Source organism: Oncorhynchus mykiss, chromosome 2 (genome assembly GCF_057628025.1).
Source record: "Oncorhynchus mykiss isolate SJ-2025 chromosome 2, ASM5762802v1, whole genome shotgun sequence".
In the NCBI taxonomy this organism is placed as follows: domain Eukaryota; kingdom Metazoa; phylum Chordata; class Actinopteri; order Salmoniformes; family Salmonidae; genus Oncorhynchus; species Oncorhynchus mykiss.
Window position 1 is genome coordinate 53,283,870 of NC_143023.1, and position 26,967 is coordinate 53,310,836.

Consider the following 26,967-nt stretch of genomic DNA (forward strand, 5'->3'; position numbering starts at 1 on the left):
GATTGTGTCGAGGCACAGATCTGGAGAAGAGTATCATAAAATGTCTGCAGCATTGATGGTCCCCAAGAACAGTGGCCTCCATTCTTAAATGGAAGACGTTTGGAACAACCAATACTCTTCCTAGAGCTGTCTGCCCAGCCAAACTAAGCATTCGGGGTAGAAGGGCTTTGGTTAGGGAGGACTAGGAAACTAGTCAGGATTGAGGGAAGGATGAACGGAGCAAAGTACAGAGATCCTTGACAGAAACCTGCTCCAGAGCACTTAGAAATTTGGCAAAAGTGGGCATGTAAGTAATCCATACCCATCTCTCCAGTAAATCGTGACAAACTCTCAACTCGGTTTTGGATGAGACCTGACTTAATGACCAAAAATGATCCTATTTACAGTTTGTAGTAAATTTTGGACACTCATTTGTTTGACTCATATCGATGCCATATAGGTTAAAACCAGAGAAGTTGGTTCTAAGGGGCAGTTGACCTTTAATTAATCCTCCATTTGGACGGGGCTGTGTTTAGTCACTTTTGTGGACAAATGGCTCTAACTGTTGAACACAAAATGGGACTTGTCCATTCCAATCCACCACAGAAAATGGAAAGTTCCCAAATGTCTTGTTCTCCTTCTAATTTCCTGAATAGCAGCAAGATGTGGCTAGATTTAGCTGCTTGCATTAAGTCACTTAATCAGAGGTTTCTTTTAGTGGTGGTTGATTAAAAAAAAATAAAAAATACTAATAATAACAATTAAGGACTGAATAATCTTGCCTCGTATGAATAAGTTTGTGTGAAAGGTGTTTGAAATGCCCATGTTTTACCTCTGCTTGAATGAAAGTGTTTGAGGTTGAGCTGTATTTGGCTTGTTGATGTGACACCCCTTTTTGTCTTTTTTTTTGTGGTCCATAAAGGCAAATAACTTCATTTGGTTCAAATGGTGACCTGGTGACCTGCCAAATAATGGAAACACTTGCGTAAATGAGGGAAACAAAGTATATATTGAAAGTCGGTGGTTCCACACAGGTGTGGTTCTACCTTTTTATTTAACTAGGCAAGTCAGTTGAGAACAAATTCTAATTTTCAATGACGGCCTAGGAACAGTGGGTTAACTGCCTTGTTCAGGGGCAGAACGACAGATTTTTACCTTGTCAGCTCGGGGATTTGATTTTGCAACCTTTTCGGTTACAAGTCCAACACTCTAACCACTAGGATACCTGCCGCCCCAATTAACATCCCATCATGCTTAGGGTCATGTCTAAAAATGCTGGGCAGGCCATGTCTATGGCCCCATAGGATGACAATGCCCTCATCCACAGGGCACGAGTGGTCATTCAATGGTTTGATAAGCATGAAAACAATGTAAATCATATGCCATGGCAGTCTGTCGCCAGATCTCAACCCAATTGAACACTGGAGAGGTGCCTTTTAACAGAGTTTTCCATCAACAAAACACCAAATTATGGTATTTCTTGTGGAGGATTGGTGTCACATTCCTCTGAAAGTTCCAGATACTTGTAGAATCTAAGCCAAGGTGCTTTGAAGCGGTTCTGGCTAGTCTATTGCACCTCTATTGTTCCTCAAGCAAGGGGGGGCTGATGACTTCACTCATTTTCCATTGAAACCACTCCTTGAATGCCCTACTCCTTGAAGTTTGCAGTTGTCTAAAAAACAGTATTTTGCACAAAACATATTTTTTTTACCCTTGAGTGTGTGAACTTTACTGTATTTGTACTTGGAATATTGCTTTTCAACAGTAAAAGTAAAAAAATCGCTGCAGGAAACATCATAATATACAAGTAAACTAAAGGTTGTGAAATTACTGTGAATTTTACTCTAAATGTAATGGGGAGACACTTGGTTACTGTCATTATACAATTCAATTATTGTTTAAAAACAATTCCAATCAGTAATGTGGAATTTCCAAGAAATCAAAACATTTTCTTGTCAATTTGAGAATCATTAAGCCTTTTTATATTAGCATTATGTCACACCAGAGGACAAATTCAAGGCTCTAATACATGAAATTGTTAATTAAACTGGACAAAAAGGTGGCCACAACAATTTGAAGAAAATACATTTCTCCCATTTGTACTCACTGGTAGTGTGCTTTGTGTGCACTCTCACTAAATATCGAATGCTACTTTGCCCCGTAGGGCCACTAGTATATTGTCCCACATATTAATTCTATGGTGACTCCTCCTATAACTGTAAGCATGTTATGTAATACGTCATAGTCCTTTGTCCATGGGTATCCAATTGTTTTCCACGGTAGTCCATTGAAGCCTCTTGATCCGCGTGGAGCAAAACGGGAGACAAGGTAAAGGCGCTCTAGTCACTCGGGCAGGTAGTTCTTTGGAACTGTTATTGTAGTGTAGCCTGCAAGGTTTCATTCACAGCTTCCCACGGGTATTTATAGCTTATCTGCTTCTATATCACGGTATCTCTGTAATATGACACATCCTAGCACTGAAGCAACACATCCTGAAGCTCATCTGTCAAATGGTTTATTTTCCTTTCTCTTTCCTTTCATCTAAACTTCCTTGTAATCACATGACGAGTGAAAGCACACTCGCTGGTAGGCGTTATCCATATCATTGCCTTCATCCTTCCAGCCTTTGATCAGTACAGATTAAGGAAAGGCCAGTCACTGAAGAGTTCTGAGACACTGTCTGGGATGAGGAATGGAGTTCTGTTTGCATCCTCCAGTCTTTTGCTCCTGCCTAGCACCAACACACCCAATTCAACAAATCAAGGTCTTAATTGAAGACTGATTAGCTTATCATTTGAATTCGTTGTGCTGGGCTGGAACAGAAGCAGACTTTTGCTCTGGCTCGGCACAAACACACCTGATTGGACTAATAGTAGCGGCCTACATTGAAGATGTAGGTGGATTTGAATCAAGTGTGTTTAGTGCTGGACTGGAACAAAAAGCATGCACACATTGCAACCCGAACACCTGTGTAGTGGATGGATGTTGTACTGTAGGCCTCACAGGCCTGATGTTCCCTTTTTAACTCTTTCTCATGTTTCTAGGAGACCCGTCTGAAAGAGGGCATTGTCAAACTACAGCCCCAGGAGGAACCTCTGCGCTCAGAACTGCTCAGTGGAAAGTTCACTGTGCTGGTGAGTCTAATAGTTTCAAGTTTTAATGTCACATGTACAGTTAAATGCCTTTCTTACAAGCTCTAACCCCAAAAATGCAGTAATCAATAATTTAATACTAAAAATGACAAGGTAGAACAAACACCCAAGATCTAAAAAATAAGAACACAAATTAAGCATACTACATACAGGGTCAGTTCCAGTACCATATTTACAATGTGCAGGGATACTGGATTGATAGGGGTAAGGTGACTAGGCATCAGGATATATTATTAATAACAGAGTGGCAGCTGTGTGTTGGGCCCTGTGAGTGTGCATGAAAAATAAGAAAATATAAAGGTCAACTCCGATATTTTGTTCGCTATTTAGTGGTCTTATGGCATGGGGATCAAAGCTGTTCAGGTGCTTGTTTGTGTCCGACTTGTGGTTGGAGTCTTTTTTAAATGATTTTCCAGGCCTTCCTTTTACACCGCCTAACTTTCCGCACCACCCTCTGTAGCGCCATGCGATCGAGGACAGTGCTATTGTCATACCAAGTAGTGATGCAGCCAGTCAAGGTGCTCTCAATGGTACAGCTGTACAACTTTTTGAGGATTTTGAGAGCCCATGCCAAGCCTTTTCAACCTCCTGGGTGGGAAGATGCGCTGTCGTGGCTTCTTCACGACTGTGTCCATTAAGTTCTTAGTGATTTGGACACCGATGAACTTGAAGCTCTCAACGCGTTCCACTGCAGGCCCATTGATGGAGTTGTGCGTGGCCACACAGTCGTGGGTGAACAGGGAGTACAGGAGAGGAATAAGCACACATCCCTGTTACACTCTTGGCACACACAATTGGTTATGCCAGCTTTGGCAACCCTGTGCGTTTTCTCCTGCATCATGCCTACTGAACATAGCCCAGATGCTGAAAAAGATGAACACTATAACAACTCCAGGACTAGACATTAAATTTGATATCCTCTGTCTATGGAGCAGCTAGTAGATGTTGTTTCCCTTCCTGTCACTCACTCCCCATTAGGAGGAAGCTCTCGTCAGGATGGGGAGACCGGCAGAGGAAATGCTCTTGAACTTTTTTTTCTTTTACAGCTTTGAGATTTCTGGGGGGGGGGGGATATGCATTATCCATGGTAGTAATTAAAAGGGAACCGTTTAGAGATTATGGGAAATTCTTAGACTAAAGGGACACTGTTGATTTAATGTGCATTTTACATTTTTGCTGCATTTGTTAAAATTACTCTGGATACATTCAGTAGTATGGTAATATGCTTGGAACATTTGGGGTAGGTGCAACAAGACAAAAAAAAGGGTTTGAGTGCGAGGTATAACTAACTGGTGCTTCCAAGTAGCCACACACCTCCAGTGTGTACAGTTCCTAAGTCATTTCAATGCACTTTTATGACTCAGTCTTCAACTAAGGTTTTTTTGTTTCCTGAAAAGCTTCTACCCACAAGCCATAAGACTACTAAATAGTTAAATAGCTAACCAATAGCTACTATCTGCATTGACAGACTCATCACATATGCTGTTGCTACTGTTTACTGACTATCCTGTCGTCTGGTCACTTTATCCTGGAGTGACTTCAGAAATGATGTACACCCCTTCACTTTCTCCACATTTTGGTGTTACAAAGTGGGATTAAATGTTGTTTTTTCGATTTGTGTAACACTAATATACACTATATATACAAAAGTATATGGACATCCCGACATCCCTTCAAATTAGTGGATTTGGTTGACTTCAGCCACACCTGTTGCTGACAGGTGTATACAATTTGAGAACACAGCCATGCAATCTCCATAGACAAACATTTGCAGTAGCTTGGCTTTACTGAAGCGCTCCGTGACTTTCAAAGTGGCACCGTCATAGGATGCCACCATTCCAACAAGTCAGTTCGTCAAATTGCTGCACTGGTTAACTGAGTGCTGTTATTGTGAAGTGGAAACGTATAGGGGCAACAACGGCTCAGCCGAGAAGTGGTAGGCCACACAAGCTCACAGAACAAGACCGCCGAGTGCTGTAGCGTATAAAAATAGTCTGTCCTCGGTTGCAACACTCACTACCAAGTTTCAAACTGCCCCTGGAAGCAACGTCGGCACAACTGTTTGTCAGGAGCTTCATGAAATGGGTTTCCATGGCCGAGCAGCCGCACACAAGCCTAAGATCACTATGCCAAGCGTCAACTGGAGTGGTGTAACGTTCTCCACGATTGGAGTCTCTGGAGTGATGAATCACGCTTCACCATCTGGCAGTCCAGTCTGATGGACTAATCTGGGTTTGGTAGATGTCAGGAGAAAGCTACCTGCCCGACTGCTTAGTGCCAAATGTAAAGTTTGGTGGAGGAGCAATAATGGTCTAGGGCTGTGATATGGTTTGGGCTAGTCCCCTTGTTCCAGTGAAGGGAAATGAACGCTACAGCATACAATGACGTGCTAGATGATACTGTGCTTCCAACTTTGTGGCAACAATTTGGGGAAGGCCCTTTCCTGTTTCAGCATGACAATGCTCCCGTGCACAAAGTGGGGTCCAAACAGAAATGGTTTGTCGATCGGTGTGTAAAATATTGACTGGCGTGCAGAACCCTGACCTCAACACTAACTTACACCTTTGGGATGAATTGGAATGCCGACTGCAAGCCAGGCCTAATCGCCAAAAATCAATGCCCAACCTCCCTAATGCTCTTGTGGCTGAATGGAAGCAAGTCTCGGCAGCAATGTTCCAACATCTAGTGGTAAGCCTTCCCAGAAGCGTGGAGGCTGTTATAGAAGCAAAGTAGGGACCATATTAATGCCCATGATTTATGGAATGAGATGTTTGAGGAGCAGGTGTCCACATACACTACATGACCAAAAGTATCTTGATTAGATAAGAATTCAACCCCCTGAGACAATCCATGTTAGAATCAATTACAGCTGTGAGTCTAATAGCTTTACATACCTGAATTGTACAATATTTTAACATTCTTTAAGCTTTGTCAATTTGGTTGTTGATCATTGCTAGACAGACATTTTCAAGTCTTGCCATAGATTTAAGATGATTTTTAAGTCAACTGTAATTGGGTAACTCAGGAACTTTCAATGTCGTCTTGGTAAGCAACTCCAGTGTGTGTTATGTTATTGTCCAGCTGAAAGGTGAATTTGTCTCCCAGTATCTATTGGAAAGCAGACTGAACAAGGTTTTTCTTCTAGGATTTTACATGTGCTTATCTGTTTCTTTTTATCCAAAGAAACCTCCCTAATCCTTGACGATGACAAGCATACCTATGATGCAGCCACAACTATGCTTGAAAATATGAGGAGTGGTACCGAGTGTTGTGTTGGATTTGCCCCAGACACTTTATTCAGGACATGGTTAATGTTTTGCAGTTTTACTTTAGTGTGTTATTGCAGACAGGATGAATGTTTGGAATATTTTTATATTCCTTCTCTCATTTTTTTTTTAACGTCACCATTGTCCTCATGGTGAAATCCCTGAGCAATTTCCTTCCTCTCCGGCAACTGCGTTAGGAAGAACGTCTGTATCTTTAGTGACTGGGTGTACTGAAACACCATCCAAAATGTAATTATTAACTTCACCATGTTTTTTATTTTATTTTTAACCATCTACCAATAGGTTCCCTTCTTTGTGGTAGATATGCGGTAGTCATAAAAAAAACTATTTTAAACACTATTACTATTAGTCCATGCAACGTATGTGTATTGTTAAGCACATTTTTACTCTTGAACTTATGTACAGTTGAAGTTTACATACACCTTAGCCAAGTGCATTTAAACTCAGTTTTTCACAATTCCTGACGTTTAATCCTAGTAAAAATTCCCGGTTTTAGGACACTTTATTTTAAGAATGTGAAATTTCAGAATAATAGTAGAGTGATTTATTTCAGCTTTTATTTCTTTCATCACATTCCCAGTGGGTCAGAAGTTTACATAAACAATTTAAAGGCAATCCTACCAAATACTAATTGTGTAACTTGGGTCAAACATTTTGGGTAGCCTTCCACAAGCTTCCCACAATAAGTTGTGTGAATGTTGGCCCATTCCTCGTGACAGAGCTGGTGTAACTGAGTCAGGTTTGTAGGCCTCCTTGCTCGCACACACCTTAAGTTTTGCCCACAAATGTTCTATAGGATTGAGGTCGGTGCTTTGTGATGGCCACTTCAATACCTTGAATTTGTTGTCCTTAAGCCATTTTGCCAGAACTTTGGAAGTATGTTTGGGGTCATTGTCCATTTGGAAGACCCATTTCCAATCCAGCTTTAACTTCCTGACTGTCTTCAGATGTTGCTTCAATATATCCCCCTTATTTTCCTGCCTCATGATGCCATCTATTTTGTGAAGTGAGTGCCTCCTGCAGCAAAGCACCCCCACAACATGATGCTGCCACACCCGTGCTTCACGGTTGGGATGGTGTTCTTCAGCTTGCAAGCGTCCCCCTTTTTCCTCCGAACATAACGATTGTCATTATGGCCAAACGATTCTAATTTTGTTTCATCAGACCAGAGGACATTTCTCCAAAAAGTACTATCTTTGTCCCCATATGCAGCTGCATATCGTAGTCTGACTTTTTTTATGGCGGTTTTGGAGCAGTGGCTTCTGCCTTGCTCAGCGGCCTTTCCAGGTTCTGTCGATATATATATATATATATATATATATATATAACTAGTTTTACTGTGGATATAGATACTATGGTACCCGTTTCCTCCAGCATCTTCACAAGGTCCTTTGCTGTTCTGGGATTGGTTTTCCCTTTTCGCACCAAAGTACGTTCATCTCTAGGAGACAGAACGCGTCTCCTTCCTGAGCAGTATGTCGGCTGCTTGGTCCTATGGTATTTATACTTGCGTACTATTGTTTGTACAGATGAACATGGTACCTTCAGGTGTTTGGAAATTGCTCCCAAGGATGAACCAGACTTGTGGATGTCTATATCTTTTTTTCTGAGGTCTTGGCTGATTTATTTTTATTTTCCCATGATGTCAAGAAAAGAGGTACTGAGTTTGAAGGTAGGCCTTGAAATACATCCACAGGTACACCTCCAATCAACTCAAAGTATGTCAAAGCCATGGCATTTTCTGGAATTTTCCAAGCTGTTTAAAGGCACAGACAACTTAGTGTATGTAAACTTCTGACCCACTGGAATTGTGATACAGTGAAATAATCTGTCTGTAAACAATTATTGGAAAAATTACTTGTCATGCACAAAGTAGATGTCCTAACCGACCTGCCAAAACTATAGTTTGTTAACAAGAAATTTGTGGTGGTTGAAAAACAAGTTTTAATGACTCCAACCTGAGTGTATATAAACTTACCATTTCAACTGCATTTTCACTTGTGAAGGATGTGCAGTAAGGCAAGAAACAGTGTATGCCTTTTTCTGTGACTATTTAAAAAAAATCATAGTCGCTCACCTCATGTAGCCTAGCCCATAGGCCTTTATGTTTTTGTATCACAACTAAAATGGCCAAATAACTTTACGTTTAATCCGCTTTACAACCATTGTAGAGCCTAGGTGGCATGTGAGTTTCAAGTTTGGTTAAGAATTTTCACCATAATTGCACATTTTAAAATAAAGCGTTACATTCTTTATTCCATTTGCAGTCACTTTTGAGAAGTTTTCTCCCTAGCCTACTGCAGTGTGCATTGCTTCACTTATGTGAAGAAATAGCCTAATAATTTATCAACATTTTTTTTTAAGCTAAATGGTTCTGATCTGTTGTCAGCCTCATTTGCTCTTAAACAGTTTTTTGATGGGAGTGTTTGTATTAATTTGGGATCTCACATCCCACAAATGTCCCAGAGTATGTTTGGAATATTTATTTATAGCACAGAAGGAGAGGTTGACCAATAGAATAGGTTTTAACTTTAGAACTATGGGGATAGTAGGTTGACGTAGGTGTTTGTCTGCCAACAAAATGAGTAGGCCTAACAAAGTAGGCAACACGTGGACAGTTCTATCATCTTAAATATGCGCCTCCAAATTCGATGAGGGATTTGCGCAGTTGCGTCCCCGACATGTCGGTCTTCACTTGTAGTATACTACTTCGCTGAGATGCCTGTGAGAAGGACCCCATCACTTAATTGAGATATCTGAGAGAGCCTTTTGAGTGAGAGGTGCTTCGGCGTATGGTAGCCGGGAGAAGGGAATTCTAATGATTATATTCAGCCCAAGAGCACAATACACTTTGGGTTGCAAAAGTGATGGATTTGTTTAGGGGGCTTTACAGCCACACAAGGAGGATGCCACTGGGAAATATAAGGCCTGGTTAGAATATTAAGTGCTTGTCAAATTGTGAAGGAGAGACTGAAGTGTATTCAGCCTGCACAAAACAAACAAATCGGAGCTCGTGCCTTTCATGCTTTTTTTCCCCCCTAATTATCATTAGTCACATCATGCAGCCGTAAAATGTATTAAAAATCAAAACGTATAGCCAAACGTTTGTATCGCAACTAAAGTTGCATAAATAACTCTAAATTGAAGCATATAGTCGGACTTGTTTCTTTGTTAACCCAGCAGCATTGCAGTTCTTGACACAACAGTGCACCTGGCACCTACTACCATACTCTGTTCAAAGGCGCTTAAATATTGTCTTGCCCATTCACTTAAAAATCCTTTAACCTGTATCCCCTATTCATCTACACTGATTTGAAGTGGATTTCTTCCCAAAAAATTATTTCACCTTTATTTAATACTAGGTAAGCTAGTTGAACAAGTTCTCATTTGCAACTGCGACCTGGCCAGGATAAAGCATAGCAGTTCGACACATACACCAACAACACAGAGTTAGTTACACATGGAATGAAAAAAACATAGTCAATAATACAGTAGAAAACAAAGTCTATATACAGTAATTGCAAATTAGGTCAAATAAGGGAGTTACGTCAATCAATAGGCCATGGTGGCGAAGTAATTACAATATGGCAATTAAACACTGGAATGGTAATGTGCAAAAGATGGCTGTGCATGTAGAGATACTGTGGTGCAGAATACATGAAAAAATACCATATGGGGATGAGGTAGATCACTGCACCTGTATACAGCCCAGCTATCTGTGAGCTGCTCTGACAGCTGGTTATTAAAGCTAGTGAGGGAGATGGGAATCTCTAGCTTCTCTAGAACTGGAAGGAAAGGCGACCGAAGGAGGAATTGGCTTTGGGGGTGACCAGTGAGATATACCTGCTGGAGCGCGTGCTACGAGATAGGGCGGGGCTTTACCTAGCAGAGACTTGTAGATAACCTGTAGCCAGTGTGTTTGGCGACGAGTATGAAGCGAGGGCCAGCCAACGAGAGCGTATAGGTCGCAGTGGTGAGTAGTGTATGGGGCTTTGGTGGCAAAACAGATGGCACTGTGATAGACTACATCCAGTTTGTGTTGGAGGCTATTTTATAGATGACGTCGCCAAAGTCAAGGATCTGTAGGATGGTCAGTTTTACAAGGTTATGTTTGGCCGCATGAGTGAAGGAAGCTTTGTTGCAAAATAGGAAGCGGATTCTAGATTTAATTTGATTGGAGATGCTTAATGTGAGTCTGAAAGGAGAGTTTACAGTCTAGCCAGACACCTAGGTATTTGTAGTTATCCATGTATTCTAAGCCAGAGCCAGAATGTTTTAACAAGTTACTTCAATAAGGGATCATAGCTTTCACCTGGTCAGCTGGTGTCCTTAATGTAATTTACACTCAGTGTATATTACAATAGTTTTATGACATGGAAATGTGAGGTGCACATTTGGACTCATGGGTGTTTGGCTTGCTTGTATGACATCAATGTGGTGTTATAATCATCAATGTCTCATCTTTCAAAACACGTAGTCCTTGTAAGTTACAGCATTTCCCTCACTCAAGCAATGAAAAAATGTGCAAAAGCTGCCAAATTAGTGGGAGGATGGGGGAAACTTCTAGTCGCGTGTGGTGGTCTAAGTCAGAACAGCTGTCAAAATCCTTACAGAGCTGTGACAGAGTCCCTGAGATCATGTTACTGTACAGCCACTGGTTTCAATTTAGGCACTTATCAGTGTGCAAATTTGACATTTTCAACCCATATACGGGTATGAGTGTAAAAGGCTGCTAGTTGTAGTAGTACTACTAGTAATATAAATTGGATGTTGAATTCAAAATGGTATTTTATAGTAATTCAGAATTGTGAATGTTAATGGTGAGCTGCGTAGAGTTTCAGCAAGAATGTTGTGGTGGGGGGTGGGGGGGGGGGGGTGGTGTGTGTAAGATATCATGTTGGTAGTCTTTAGAAGACTGTTGCAATGGGTTCATAACTCAATAGTTCAAATAGAGAAGTCAGGGTCCTTCCATGTAGTTTGTCTTGGACTGGGATCAAGTGTGGTAGTGAAGGGTCCCTCCCTCTCTCCCTGCCCTCCTTGCCTGGAAATCTGAGTCAGTCAGCAGGGCTAGAGCTATGACAGCTGATTGTCACCGATCCCTCTTCTCTTCCCCCTCCCTTCCCATTGTCACGCCACTGCCAGTCTGCTGCATCAATTTGAGACCACCTCCTTCCTCACAGAAAGAACACTTCCACCACTTCAGCACTGGCCCTCTGTCTGTATCCTGTCAGGTATTTTTAGTCGTAAGACTATTTTGCCCTCAAATAACAGGAATGTCCGGGGCCTGTATTCATTATGCGCCTAGGAGGAGTGCTGATCTAGGATCATGTCTTCCCCATAATCTTATTCATTCTAATCTAAAATGTCAAACATCTTATTCAGCACTCTCACTCGAAGACACTTTATGAATGTGGGCCCTGATAAAGGGGTACATACATTTGTCAAAATAGTCACTCAATCTGCTTTTTGGATGTTGGGGTGAGTGTAAATTGTGCCAATGTATTGTATGCTCTTCACTGTTGCGGTTCAGACTAGACTATTCAGTTAAAATTCTGTCATTTTGAATAGGTCACACAGTTGCGCAAAGTGCAAGAACAATGTATTTTCATTGATACTCCAGTAACCTGTGAACTTGTTTTAAATGAATGGGACCCTTGTTTTAACAATTGTTTCCGGTTAAGTGCAATGTCCCATTCCAGACTGGTTGTTTCATACAAGTCACTCCTTCAGAGATGAGGCGGCGCCCATTTTAAATCTGACTGTGAACCCAGGTGCTTCCACGTGGCCAAAGCTCTCATTGCTTCTCATGGTCATGTCTACTCTGCCACCTTGTGGTCAACCTGAACCCAGACCCCATCTTAGATACTTGGACCTGCACGCTGCTGCTCTGCCCCATGTATTTGATGATTGCATGTTGGATCCAGTGTGCAACTTGTCCTGTATGTACTTCTACTGTCAACTTTATGCACCTCTGTCAGAATACCACTTACAATTCCCTGTGTGTTTAGATCAACAGAAAAAAATTGACGTTAATACTAAATTACATTTGCGGTCACTTTTTAACACGGTTTTAAAAGACTTCTGGTTTGTGATGTGCTGCTTATTATCTTCCTTTGCTCAACTAAGGTACTGTATAGAATCTTATTTGAATATTAGGATGTTGGCATCTGTGCCCCACAGTGCAGCTAAGATGCACACCCTAATCGCTCCTTACTTTGACCCCTGTCTGTTCTGTTCTACCAGAGTGTGCGAGACCCATCAGGTGCCTCCATAGCCTTGTACACGGCCAAACTCCACCACCCCAACAAGACAGGCAACCATGTTGTCCTGCAAGCTCTTTTCTACCTCCTGGACCAGGCTGTGGAGAGGTGAGAACAGAGATTTTATATACACTGCTCAAAAAAATAAAGAGAACACTTAAACAACACACTAACTCCAAGTCAATCACACTTCTGTGAAATCAAACTGTCCACTTAGGAAGCAACACTGATTGACAATTTTCACATGCTGTTGTGCAAATGGAATAGACAACAGGTGGAAATTATAGGCATTTAGCAAGACACCCCCAATAAAGGAGTGGTTCTGCAGGTGGGGACCACAGACCACTTCTCAGTTCCTATGCTTCCTGGCTGATGTTTTGGTCACTTTTGAATGCTGGCGGTGCTTTCACTCTAGTGGTAGCATGAGACTGAGTCTACAACCCACACAAGTGGCTCAGGTAGTGCAGCTCATCCAGGATGGAACATCAATGCGAGCTGTAGCAAGAAGGTTTGCTGTGTGTCAGCGTCGTGTCCAGAGCATGGAGGCGCTACCAGGAGACAGGCCAGTACATCAGGAGACGTGGAGGAGGCCGTAGGAGGGCAACAACCCAGCAGCAGGACCGCTACCTTGGCCTTTGTGCAAAGAGGAGCACTGCCAGAGCCCTGCAAAATGACCTCCTGTGCTCTTCACAGATGAAAGCAGGTTCACACTGAGCACGTGACAGAGTCTGGAGACGCCGTGGAGAACGTTCTGCTGCCTGCAACATCCTCCAGCATGACCGGTTTGGCAGTGGGTCAGTCATGGTGTGGGGGGCCGCACAGCCCTCTGTGCTCGCCAGAAGTAGCCTGACTGCCATTAGGTACCGAGATGAGATCCTCAGACCCCTTGTGAGACCATATGCTGGTGCGGTTGGCCCCTTTGTTCCTCCTGGGTTCCTCCTAATGCAAGACAATGCTAGACCTCATGTGGCTGGAGTGTGTCAGCAGTTCCTGCAAGAGGAAGGTATTGATGCTATGGACTGGCCCGCCCGTTCCCCAGACCTGAATCCAATTGAGAACATCTGGGACAAGATGTCTTGCTCCATCCACCAACGCCACGTTTCACCAGACTGTCCAGGAGTTGGCGGATGCTTTAGTCCAGGTCTGGGAGGAGATCCCTCAGGAGACCATCCGCCACCTCATCAGGAGCATGCCCAGGCGTTGTAGGGGATCATACAGGCACGTGGAGGCCACACACACTACTGAGCCTCTTTGACTTGTTTTAAGGACATTACATCAAAGTTGGATCAGCCTGTAGTGTGGTTTTCCACTTTAATTTTGAGTGTGACTCCAAATCCAGACCTCCATGGGTTGATACATTTGATTTTCATTGATAATTTTTGTGATTTTTGTTGTCAGCACATTCAACTATGTAAAGAAAAAAGTATTTAATAAGAATATTTCATTCATTCAGATCTAGGATGTGTTATTTTAGTGTTCACTTTATTTTTTTGTGTGTATATATTATATTATATTTTATATATATATATATATATATATATATATATATATATATATATATATATATATATATATATATATATATATATATATATATATATATATATATATATATATATATATAGCAGACACTTTTATCCAAAGACATGTTTTCACGCATTGGTGGTCCTGGGAATCTCACCCACTATCATGGTGTTCCAAGCGCCATGTTCTACCAACTAAGCTACGGAGGACCAGTATTATCTGTTCAGTTATGTGGATGAGACTCCAGCTTAAATGACATGATCAATTCCCTTTCATTGATAATCAAGACCATTGGGTAAAAAAAAAACTGACAAATTGTACCAAATATGAGACATGTTGGTGTGTGACCTGGCAGGCGCATATATTTTTTTTTACACCACTAATTATGTGCATCAATGGCATTCATTATAGTACATTATGCATAGCACACAGAATTATAAATCTGCTTATAATGTATTAAGGTATTACCATCATACAGTACCAGTCAAAAGTTTGGACACCTACTCAAGGGTTTTTATTACTTTTTTTTACTATTTTCTACATTGTAGAATAATAGTGAAGACATCAAAACTATCAAATACATGATTCCATATGTGTTAACCAAAAAGTGTTAAACCAATATATTTGAGATTCTTCAAGTAGCCACCCTTTGCCTTGATGACAGCTTTGCACACTCTCTCTTTCCCTCCAGCTTTGAAACTCAAAGAAACGGCCTGGTGTTCATTTACGACATGGCGGGCTCCAACTACACCAACTTTGAGCTGGACCTGAGCAAGAAGATCCTCAACTTACTCAAGGTTAGAAAGTACTGAGCCAGCATATTGTAGTAGTGTATCAATAACTGTTCACCAGGATAAAATGTTGACAGAAAATGTATGTTTATGAAAAAGTGGCCAGGATTGCAAAACTGTTCCAAAATTGCAGCTCTGCTCTCCACCAGGGGGCGTTCCCTGCCAGGCTGAAGAAAGTGTTGATAGTGGGTGCCCCTGTCTGGTTCCGCGTGCCCTACAACCTGCTGAGCCTGCTGCTTAAGGAGAAACTCAGGGAGAGGGTGAGTGCAGTGGTATTATTCTCACTATGGGCAGAATCATATCTTCAGAAACGAGCACTAAGTCCAACTTTAACTATCAAGAATGTGTGACAGTGACTGTTCTAAATCTACTTCCTAAGTATATCTGGCCAATGCAGGAATCAGACAACCCTGGTGTTGCTAGCATCATGCAAGCTGTGCCATCAGTTTCCATTTAAAACAGTGGTTTTTCAGATGCAGCATGATTGAGATGTTCTGGCATGGTGCACTATCATAGGCTTAGCCTCACAGTGTAGAGCGACGCATGGCCCCTGTGTCTCAAGACATTACACCAGTAACCCCTTTCACTCCCTGCCGTAGTTTAGGAACATCTCCTAGTAAGGAGCAGATAAACACTCCTGGGACCTGGGGATGATCGTTAAGATCCCTTCCAGTGTATAAAACCTGACGATGGAAGGTGAACCCACTGTCCACCCCTGCATGTAATTGGTACACAAGGCACTTCCTCAGCTGTCATGATTGATGGATGCAAGGTGTCTCCACTGTGACCTCTACACAGGAAGTCACTCCCCTCAGGGAATGCCAATGTTTGGTATCTGGAATCACCACTGCAGCGTCCAAAATGGCACCCTACACCCTATATAGTGCACTACTTTTGATCAGAGCCCAATGGACCCTAGTCAAAAGTAGTGCCCTCTATTTGGAAAACAGTGCCATTTCACTAAACTGTATGACAAATCTTTTGCGTGCCTCTTATAGATACAGTACATGCTGTATCTCTTAAAGCAGATTAGTTAAGAAAGGCAGTAGAGTGATTTGATTTGCCTCACCAGAACTAGAAAGACAACTTGAGTCAGTCATTGATCTCGTTTTAACTTTAACCTGCATCTTTTGATGAACTGGAGGAGGTCATGAGATTGGGTGCTTGGTGTTATCACCACAATCACATTTTTCATTGAGATGACATTTGTAGAATGGCTTTAATATGCAACATCAGAACTGGAATCCATTTATTGAACGGGTCATGGGAGCATAAATTAAAAGCACACAGTTTCCCAAACTCAGTCCTGCCCCTCCCCCACAAAATGTGCACCCAGGGGAGGCCCCAGAAATTAGTTTTTGAAACCCTGGTTTTATTTATCAACTTTTTTTTTTCTTTTTTTTTTTTAATCGAGTCACATTTTCAATCTGATGTCTTGCCCCATGATGCATTGAATGGGAATGAAATCAACCTAATCCTCTATTGTACAGAATCCATTGAACATCCTAAAGGCTGAAACCTACAGCTTACAAATCAGGATGTCCTAAAAAAGGATTCCAGACTTGTATTGAAATGTGGTCCAGTTGTAATGACGTGAGTGTGTTTTGAAACGGCGCAAGGAAGTTATTTGACTGTGGTAGGTGAAGCCCTCACTCTTTCCTACATCCTTCCCCTCTCCTCTCCCAGGTCCAGATGGTCAGAATGTCTGACCTCTGCCAGCACCTCCCACGGGACTGTCTCCCTGAGCACCTGGGGGGGCTGCTGCCCCTGGATGCCCACGGCTGGAACCAGCAGCTTCTGGCTGGGCAGAACGGCCGTGTGGACCCCGTGGATGAGCTGGTTGGCATCCCCCTGGAGGACTCGTCGGTCCACAACCCTGGGCCTGAGGCCATGCGTCTGCCTGAGTTCATGGCCCACCTGGGCAGGCTCCAGCGCTCAGGCATCCACCTGGAGTATGAGGAAATCCGCAAGGAGCAACCACCTGGGACATTCCATTGTGCCCTGTGAGTAGATGGATAGAAGCACTTATAAAGGTTTAGCTTTGGGTCTGTCTACATTTCCAGGCTTTTGAGCTGGACGGGGAGAAGCCTAGAGTTCCGGGCCAATATTCACAAAGCGTCTGAGTAGGCGCTGATCTAGGATAAATCTCTCCTGTCCGTGTAATTGTATTCTTTATGATCTAAGGCAAAACTGATCATATACCAGCACTCCTACTCTGATTCTTTGAGGCCCCTGAACCCTCACTGGGTTACAAAGGAGAGGAGACTGTAGGTTTATCAATTAAACTTCCATGGAAAGAAGTAAAGTGTCAAACTGGGTGGCAAAACTTTGCACCAGTAGGAACTTGATGTATTGTTTTCTGATATTCATAAATCACCATTGGTTGATTTTGTGTCTGTCAATCTCTCCAGTACTGCATACAACCAGGAGAGGAATCGCTATGGGGATGTCCTGTGTCTTGACCAAACAAGAGTTCACCTGAAAACCAGAAGAAACGAGGTGTGTACTTCTCAAAAGTTAAATGACGTTAAATGTAGTTAAAGTTTACAGAATCATAATACAAGAGATATCAGTAACACTTTCTAGGAACCACCTGTGCATCGTGCATACAGTGCCTTCACTAAGTATTCATCATACCCCTTGACTTATTCCACATTTTGTTACAGCCTGAATTCAAAATATATTAAATAAAGAAATTGTCCATCTACACACAATACCCCATAATGACTAAGTGAAAATATATTTTTTGAAATGTTTGCACATTTATTGAAAATGAAATACAGATCTCATTTACATACAGTGGGGCAAAAAAGTATTTAGTCAGCCACCAATTGTGCAAGTTCTCCCAATTAAAAAGATGAGAGAGGCCTGTAATTTTCATCATAGGTACACTTCAACTATGACAGACAAAATGAGAAAAAAATCCAGACTGGGAAGACGGAATCTGCAATAGGTAGGCAGCTTGGTTTGAAGAAATCAGCTGTGGGAGCAGCTGATAATCTCCCTCGATCTGGGGCTCCACGCAAGATCTCACCCCGTGGGGTCAAAATGATCACAAGAACGGTGAGCAAAAATCCCAGAACCACACGGGGGGGACCTAGTGAATGACCTGCAGAGAGCTGGGACCAAAGTAACAAAGCCTACCATCAGTAACACACTACGTCGCCAGGGACTCAAATCCTGCAGTGCCAGACGTGTCCCCCTGCTTAAGCCAGTACATGTCCAGGCCCGTCTGAAGTTTGCTAGAGAGCATTTGGATGATCCAGAAGAAGATTGGGAGAATGTCATATGGTCAGATGAAACCAAAATATAACTTTTTGGTAAAAACTCAACTCGTCGTGTTTGGAGGACAAAGAATGCTGAGTTGCATCCAAAGAACACCATACCTACTGTGAAGCATGGGGGTGGAAACATCATGCGTTGGGGCTGTTTTTCTGCAAAGGGACCAGGACGACTGATCTGTGTAAAGGAAAGAATGAATGGGGCCATGTATCGTGAGATTGAGTGAACCTCCTTCCATCAGCAAGGGCATTGAAGATTAAATGTGGCTGGGTCTTTCAGCATGATAATGATCCCAAACACACCGCCCGGGCAACGAAGGAGTGGCTTCGTAAGAAGCATTTCAAGGTCCTGGAGTGGCCTAGCCAGTCTCCAGATCTCAACTCCATAGAAAATCTTTGGAGGGAGTTGAAAGTCCGTGTTTCCCAGCAACAGCCCCAAAACATCACTGCTCTAGAGGAGATCTGCATGGAGGAATGGGCCAAAATACCAGCAACAGTGTGTGAAAACCTTGTGAAGACTTACAGAAAACGTTTGACCTCTGTCATTGCCAACAAAGGGTATATAACAAAGTATTGAGATACTTTTGTTATTGACCAAATACTTATTTTCCACCATAATTTACAAATAAATTCATTAATAATCCTACAATGTGATTTTCTGGATTTTTTTTCTAATTTTGTCTGTCATAGTTGAAGTGTACCTATGATGAAAATTACAGGCCTCATCTTTTTTTAGTGGGAGAACTTGCACAATTGGTGGCTGACTAAATACTTTTTTGCCCCACTAGCTATTCACACCCCTGAGTCAATTCACACCCCCACCAAGCCACTTTGGTGGCAATTACAGGTTTGAGTTGTCTTGGGTATGTCCGTATCAGCTTTGAACATCTGGATCTGGGGATTTCTCCCATTCTTCCTTGCAGATTTTCTCAAGCTCTGTTAAATTAGATGGGGAGTGAACAGCAATCTTTAAGTATTTCCACAGATTTTCAATGGGATTCAAGTCTGGGCTTTGGCTAGGCCACTCAAGAACTCACATTTTTGATCTGAAGCCATTCCAACATTGATTTGGCTGTATGCTTGGGGTCATTGTCCTGTTGGCACATAAATCTTCTCTAGTCAAAGGTTGTTTGCGCTCTGAAGCGAGTTTTCATTGAGGATTTGCCTGTGTTTGGCTCCATTCATTGTTTCTTCTATCCTCACCAGTCTCCCAGCATCCCCATAGCATGATGCTGCCACCACCATGCTTACAGTAGGGATGGTGTTGTACGGGTGATGAGCTGTGCCTGTTTTTCTCCAGACATAGTGCTTTTTATTCAGGCCAAAGAGTTCAGTTTGTCGCATTAGACCACAGAATCCTTTGCCTTATGCTTTGAGTCATTTGTGGGATTTCTGTCAAATCCAGGCGTGCTGTCATGTCCCTTTTCCTCCGGAGTGGCTTCGGTCTGCCACTCTCCCACAAAGCCCAGATTGGTAAAGTACTGCAGAGCCTGTTCTCCTATTGCAGCCAAGGAACTGTAATTCTGTCAGTGGCCATTGGGTTCTTGGTCACCTCCCTCACCTAGGTTCTTCTTGCCCGGTTGCTCAGTTTGGTCAGACAGCCAGAGTCTGGCACAGTCTGGGTAGTGACATATATTTTTTTTAAATTTCCAAATGATGGAGACCACTGTGCTCTTGGATACTTTAAACACTCTAGAAATTGTTTTATACCCTTGCCCGGATATATGTCACAACTCTATTTCGGAGATCTACGGACAGCTCCTTGGATCGCATGGTATAGTTTCTGATCTGAATATGCACTGTCAACTGTGGAGCCTTATACACTTGATTGTACAAAACATTAGGAGCACCTGCTCTTTGACCAGGTGAAAGCTATGATCCCTTATTGTAACCTGTTAAATCCACTTCAATCTGTGTAGATGAAGGGAAGGAGACCGGTTAAAGAAGGATTTTTTTATGCCTTGAGACATGGCTTGTGTATGTGTGCCATTCAGAGGGTGAATGGGTAAGACCAAAGATTTAAGTGCCTTTGAAAGGGGTATAGTAGTAGGTGCCAGGTGCACTGTTTTATGTCAAACTCTGTAGCGTTGCAGTTCTTTTCACACTCAACAGTTTCCTGTGTGTAACGAAGGTCCACCACCCAAAGGACATCCAGCCAACTTGACACAACTGTGGGAAGCATTGGAGTCAACATGGGCCAGCATCCCTGCGGAACGCTTTCGACACCTTGTAGAGTCCATGCCCGATGTATTGAGGCTGTTCTGAGGGCACAAGGCGTGCAACTCAATATTAGGAAGGTGTTCAGTGTATAAATCATGTCCAAACAATTGAATTTGCCACAGGTGGAGTTCAATCATGTTGCGCTAGCTCAAGGATGATCAAAGGGAAATGGAGTGTCATAGCAAGGGGGTGTGAATGCTTATGTAAATTTGAGATATTTCTGTATTTCATTTTCAATAAATGTGCATTATGTAACTTGGATATTTCATTTTCAATATGTGCAAAAATGTCTAAACATGTTTTCACTTTGTCATTATGGGGTATTGTGTGTAGGTGGGTGAGAAGAGAATTTTTTTCATAAATTTTGAATTCATGCTGTAACGCAACAAAATGTGGAATTAGTCAAAGGCTAGGAATACTTTCTGAAGGCATTGCCTTTCATCAAGCACAAAGTGCATTAGAAGACTTGCTGTATGCCTGTCTTTGTAAACGCACCTATGCCTACTGTTTACATGTGGTTCCCAGAACTTGAAAAATATTTATTTAAATGATTGATTAATCTTGAATATGTTATTAAGACACACAAATAACTGAGCTATATTTTCATATGTTTGTATAATGGTATCTGAATTGCTACTGTACAGCTCTGTTACAAGACCCCTATTCTATCATTCGCTGTGACAAAGTCCTGTTTTTTTCCCACAGAGATCAGATTACATCAATGCCAGCTTCATGGACGGCTACAAACAGAAGAATGCGTACATCGGTACTCAAGGTACAAAGTCGTCAGTCTATGATGCCTGCTAGTTTCATCATCAGATACTTTTGCACAAATTCCTTTTTTCATGGGATATTTATTAATTTGTAAGAGGTTCTCAAACTATTGGTATTTTGGTAACACTAAAGTTGGCAGGTAAAATGCATTGATGTGGTGGATGCGTTGTAAAACTTGTCATAAGCATTTATAGCCCCCTGATGATTGACAAAATAATTTTGAGTCAGTTGAAAATGTGATACATAGACGCATTTTAAATGTCCAGTTTTTTTTTTTTTTTTTTTTTTTTTTCTTCTCTCGTTGGGGATGTGGTAGGGATGTTGAAATGAGTTATTTCCTCACTGTCTAAATTTGCAAAAGCTAGTCCTCTATCCTAGTTTCTTTACTTTTCAGACTCCCTAGCTTTACATTAAAATTTTTGTAATTTAGCAGACGCTCTTATCCAGAGCGACTTAGTTAGCTAGGTGGGACAACCACGTATCAGTCAAAGTAAAATTTTCCTCAAAGTAGCTATCAGCAAAGTCTGAGCTAGTGGGGGGGGGGGCAAGCGTTAGTTTACAAAGGGGGGTGGGGGTTGGTGTGCTGTGGGATTATTTAAGAAGAGGTAGGGTTTTAGGAAGATGAGCAGGGATTCTGTTGCCACCATTGTGCCAGGACAGAGAAGAGCTTGGATTGGGCTGAGCACAAGCTGCCCTCCAGTAGGTGTGGAAGAGACCAGAGGTGGCAGAAGGGAGGGCTCGGGTTGGGGTGTAGGGTTTGAGCATAGCTTGAAGGTAGGGAGGGGCAGCTCCATAGGCAAGTACCATGGTTTTGTTGTGGTGCAAGCTTCAAATGGAAGCCAGTGGTGTGTGCGGAAGAGCGGGTGGCATGGGAGAACTTGGGAAGGTTAAACACCAGGCGGGCTGCAGTGTTCTGGATAAGCTGCAGGGGTTGAGTGGCTAGGTTTGGAGGAGAGGGAGACAGAAAAGGAAACAAGGTAGTTTGATCAGAGACCTGGAAGGGGGTTGCACTGAGATGAGTAGGTGAACAGCCTCTAGTCAAGCGTATTGCTTGCCTTGTGAGTGGGAGGGGACTGGGAAAGAGTGAGGTCAAAAGGAGGGGAAAGAGTGAGTTTGAAAGAAAGTAATCGAAGGCAGACGTCGGAAAGTTGAAGTTGCCGGGGAGGGAGGAGTAGCCCTGTTTCATAACTGCGATGTCCAGATGCTCTCGGACTATGAGAGAGAACATAGTCAGCTGAAAAGAGAGCAGCGGTGTTCCATGTCTCAGTCTGGGCGAAAAAGTCAAGGGACTGAAGGGCAGCATAGGCTGAGATGAACTCTGCGTTCTTGATCGGCAGTTCCAAACGATGCCATAAGCTTGTTTTTTTTGGTGATTACTTGCGAGCGGGACACAGTCAAGAAACAGTATAAATGTATGTCATTATCACTTCTACACAGTTTCCATTTGTTTTTTGTCCTTTTTAAAGTATATTGAGTTCAGGAATTGGCGTAAGCAGCATGAGTCCATAGCCCCATCCTGCCCCGGTGTCACGGTATAGGCTGGTGTTGCAATGATGTGGGGAATGTTGTCCTGGCACATATTTTGTCCCTTCGTGCCAATTGCGCAATGTTTCTACCCCCCCTAAGAATTTAGGCTGTTCTGGAGGCAAAGGGGGTCCAACCTGGTACTAGATCGATGTATCTAATAAACTGGACACAGTGTCAAACATACACAGGCCGTATGCTTGACACCCCTGCTTTATGATGTCTTTATTAAAAGTAGTTAATTCTCTTCATTCTACCCTCTGCTGTCCATAGGACCACTGGAGAAAACCTATGGGGATTTCTGGAGGATGGTCTGGGAGCAAAACGTGCTAGTCATTGTCATGACAACAAGGTAGTTCATCTTCTTGCATATTTGTTTTACCCAGTGGGCATGATGTAGAGAATTGTTTTTAAATGAGTCATTGACATTTGGAAATGACTGTTGTGAACCAGACCCAAATACTGTAGGTTACAATGGGGCACTTCCTAGAGGTTCTAGAAAGATCGTCAATAATCGATCTGTGTATTGCAGAGCGGACGAGGGAGGTCGGAAGAAGTGTGGTCAGTACTGGCCTCTAGAGGAAGGCGGCCAGGAGGTGTATGGTCACATGGCTGTGGTCAACCAGAGGGTGGACAATCACTCCCACTACAACCAGACCACCCTGGAGCTGCACAACATGGAGGTACAGTAGCAAGCTACAGGTCTCAGGTGACCTCTGCTCCCTTTACCCAAGGAGAACACATGCCTTCCCATTGATGAATTTGTATTTTTTTTCCAAGGACAAAAATCTGAGATTATCTAGCTATAGCACACACTACCATCTCTTCTTAGACTGTTGGCTAATATCAAAACTTCTATCGAGTTTGAACAATTGCAAAACATTGGTGGTTGTTCACCCATTTTGAAGCTACATCTCGTGTGTGTGTTCCAGAATTGTGAGCAGAGGCAGGTGACCCACTTCCAGTACCTGAGCTGGCCCGACTACGGCGTCCCCACCTCGGCCGTGACACTCATTGACTTTCTGGGGGCTGTCAAGAGGCAGCAGAGGCGGTCAGTGAAGACCATGGGGCCCCAGTGGAGGGGCCACCCCTTGGGACCCCCCATGGTGGTTCACTGCAGTGCTGGCATCGGCAGAACAGGTGAATTATTAATTCTCATTGACGACCACCACTCTTTTAGTCTATGCGTGTCAGACTCATTCTAGTCCTTGAGTCCCAAATAAAGACACAGAAAACATGATATCATAAAGGTTCATACAGGCTTATATCGAACTTAATTATCTTCTTTCCTGCCAAAAATAAGCCCTGTGGTAAGATCGGTGTAAAGCACAGAATGACATAGAATCTCTATGGACAGTCATAGGTGTCACCTCAATTTCGCTAATAGGGATTCTATTTCTACGGCACCTGTTCACCTTGGCTATAATGTATGGAGGGCCATAGTGAACTAATGTTATTCCTGTATTTTCCCCACAACACATTTGTTGATAATGATGTCTCCCGCCTTCCCTCTCCTCTCCCCAGGTACCTTCTGTGCCCTGGACATCTGTCTGTCCCAGCTGCAGGATGTGGGGACGCTCAACGTGTGTCAGACGGTGCGGCGGATGAGAACGCAGAGGGCCTTCACCATCCAGACCCCAGACCAGTACTACTTCTGCCACAACGCCATCCTGGAGCACGCTCAGAGACAGGGCCTGCTCTCAGCCAATCAGTGATGCCTGGGGGTCGCCTCATAGTTCTCACGGCCAATCTGTGATGCCCTGGATGTTGTCGTAGCCTATCAGTGACCCTTCTCGCAGCCAATCTGTGAATCCAGGGGACACTTTGTAGCCAATCAGCATGCCCACTTCTAGCAAATGCCATCACTTCTTCCCTTTTTAAGAGGCCTTTAAGACCAACTCATTCCTCCTTCTGACTCTGCCACTTCTGACAGAGCCACAGTTGTGATGAAAAATGTTAGATAGTAAGACATAATAACATACAAGACACAGCAACCTGGCAACAAATGTTGTCAGTTTTGTGTCTTCTGAGGAAGATTTTGAATCATTATGTGACCGTTATCTGTGTCTATGCGAGTCTGTCGTTAGTGTTGTGACGCACATCATTCGCTTTGGTGTCTTGTGTGATCCAGATACTTAGCAGTAACCGATGACATGAACTTTGCGTTCAACTTCCTTTTTTAAGAACCTATCACATCTGTGACCAGTTCAGTGGTCTTTGAGAAGGCTTTTTCTCTTGCTCTCTCCCTCTCTCCATCCTCTACCTGTGAAAGCAGAGAAGAATGGTATTGGAGAAGAAAGTAAGAATAGTTTTTTTTCAATGGTCTTTTGCCTCTTGGTATTGTCGTTGTGACCTTAGCGATACAACTATACTTGGCATACAAGCATTGAACCCCTCCTGGGATGACCCCCCCCCCCCCCCCCCCCCCAACTTCCCCTGGGCCATTGAATCGAATGGCTACATGTAGAAGTTGCCCCTGAGATGCATGTGGACTTCTCATCTTACCCTACCCCCAATCCAAGCCTCAACCATTGAGAGTTAAAATGCATAGATGACCTTAAATTCAACTTTAAGTAATACTAAACACATTAATGTTTTTGTGAGCAGCTGATAAAGTTGGTATCTCAATGCATTTCCTACAGATCTAATAATTAAGAGCTGGCCTCCTGACAACACATGAACCATCTGCCTTCACTCTGTTATTGTAAGTCATTCACATTGGCTGTTCAAACGTTCCTTGTGAAAATCTTGTAGTGATCGTGACATTAAATGTTTGGTCGCCGCTGCTTTCACTCAGTAGTTGTTCCGTATGCTTCAGTTGTGTCATGTACGTCTATTGAGCCTCCTATGCTGCGATGGACCTGGTGTAGGAAGGCCATAACCCTGCTTCCGCTTTAAGACACCAGTCCTAGACCTCACCTCAGTAAAGTGCAATAGACTTTTATACACAGCCATGTTGAAGCACTTTGTGCTTTTAGAGATTACAGTTCTTGTGTTGGTAAAGTGCATTTAAGGTGAAATTACAATTGTAGGAGATTGTATACGTGTGATATACGGTGCCTTCAGAAAGTATTCACACTTATTTACTTATTCCACATTTTGTTACAGCCTGAATTAAATATTTTTTTTTTCTCACCCATCTACACACAATACCTCATAATGACAAAGTGAAAACCATGTTTTGTTTTTTTTATTACATTTTATTGAAAATTAAATACAGAAATCGAATGTACATAAGTATTCACACCCCTGAGTCAATACTTTGTAGAAGCATCTTTGGCAGTGATTACAGCTTTATGTTTTCTTGGGTAAGTTTAAGAGCTTTGTACACCTGGATTTTACAATCTTGGTAAGCAACTCCAGTGTAGATTTGGCCTTATGTTTTAGGTAATTGTCTTGCTGAAAGGTGAATTTGTCTACCAGTGTCCTTTGGAAAGCAGAGTGAACCAGGTTTTTCTCTAGGATTTTTTTATTTGCTTATAGCTGTATTCTGTTTCTTTTTAGCTTAAACTCCCTTGCCAATGACAAGCATACCCATAACATGATGCAGCCACCACCATGCTAGAAAATATGAAGTGGTACTCATTGATGTTGGATTTTCCCCAAACACAAAGTTTTGTATTCAGGGAAAAAGTGAATTTCTTTGCCACATTACTTTAAGTGCCTTGTTGCAAACAATGTGCATGTTTTGGAATTTGCGTATCCTGTACGGGCTTCCTATTCACTCTGTCATTAGGTTAGTATTGGGAAAGGGGGATACCTAGTCAGTTGTACAACTGAAATGTGTCTTCATTGTGGAGTAACTACAATGTTCCATTCTCATATTACAACCATTAAATTCTAACTGTTTTAAAACCACCTTTGGCCTCATGGTCAAATCCCTGAGCATTTTCCTTCCTCTCCAGCAATTGAATTAGGAAGGACGCCTTTATCTTTGTAATGACTGGGTGTATTGATACACCGTCCAAAGCCTAATTAATAACTTCACCATGCTCAGAAGGATATTCCGTGTCTGCTTTTTATATTTTTACACATCTACCAATCAGTGCCCTTTGCAAAGCATTGAAAAACCTGCCTGGTCTTTGGTTGAATCTGTGCTTGAAATTCACTACTCAATTGAAGGACCTTACAATGTATTATCTGTATGTGTGGGGTACAAAGATGGGGTACTCATT

The 26,967-nt window shown here is 42.6% G+C and overlaps 1 protein-coding gene across 2 annotated transcripts in view; it reads left to right on the forward strand.

Annotated features, from left to right (window-relative positions):
- Positions 1-26,650, forward strand: part of ptpn9a (protein tyrosine phosphatase non-receptor type 9a) — a 44,359-nt gene extending 17,709 nt beyond the window's left edge. For both annotated transcript variants that reach the window (XM_021564770.3, XM_021564780.3), the window contains exons 3-13: positions 3,024-3,113; positions 12,662-12,786; positions 14,894-14,999; positions 15,143-15,253; positions 16,680-16,996; positions 17,405-17,492; positions 21,200-21,269; positions 23,066-23,144; positions 23,325-23,475; positions 23,725-23,932; positions 24,317-26,650. In XM_021564770.3, coding sequence (XP_021420445.2) covers positions 3,024-3,113; positions 12,662-12,786; positions 14,894-14,999; positions 15,143-15,253; positions 16,680-16,996; positions 17,405-17,492; positions 21,200-21,269; positions 23,066-23,144; positions 23,325-23,475; positions 23,725-23,932; positions 24,317-24,507 — 1,536 coding nt within the window. In that variant the 3' untranslated portion in view covers positions 24,508-26,650. The remainder of the gene's footprint in view (positions 1-3,023; positions 3,114-12,661; positions 12,787-14,893; positions 15,000-15,142; positions 15,254-16,679; positions 16,997-17,404; positions 17,493-21,199; positions 21,270-23,065; positions 23,145-23,324; positions 23,476-23,724; positions 23,933-24,316) is intronic.
- Positions 26,651-26,967: the final 317 nt, after the last annotated feature.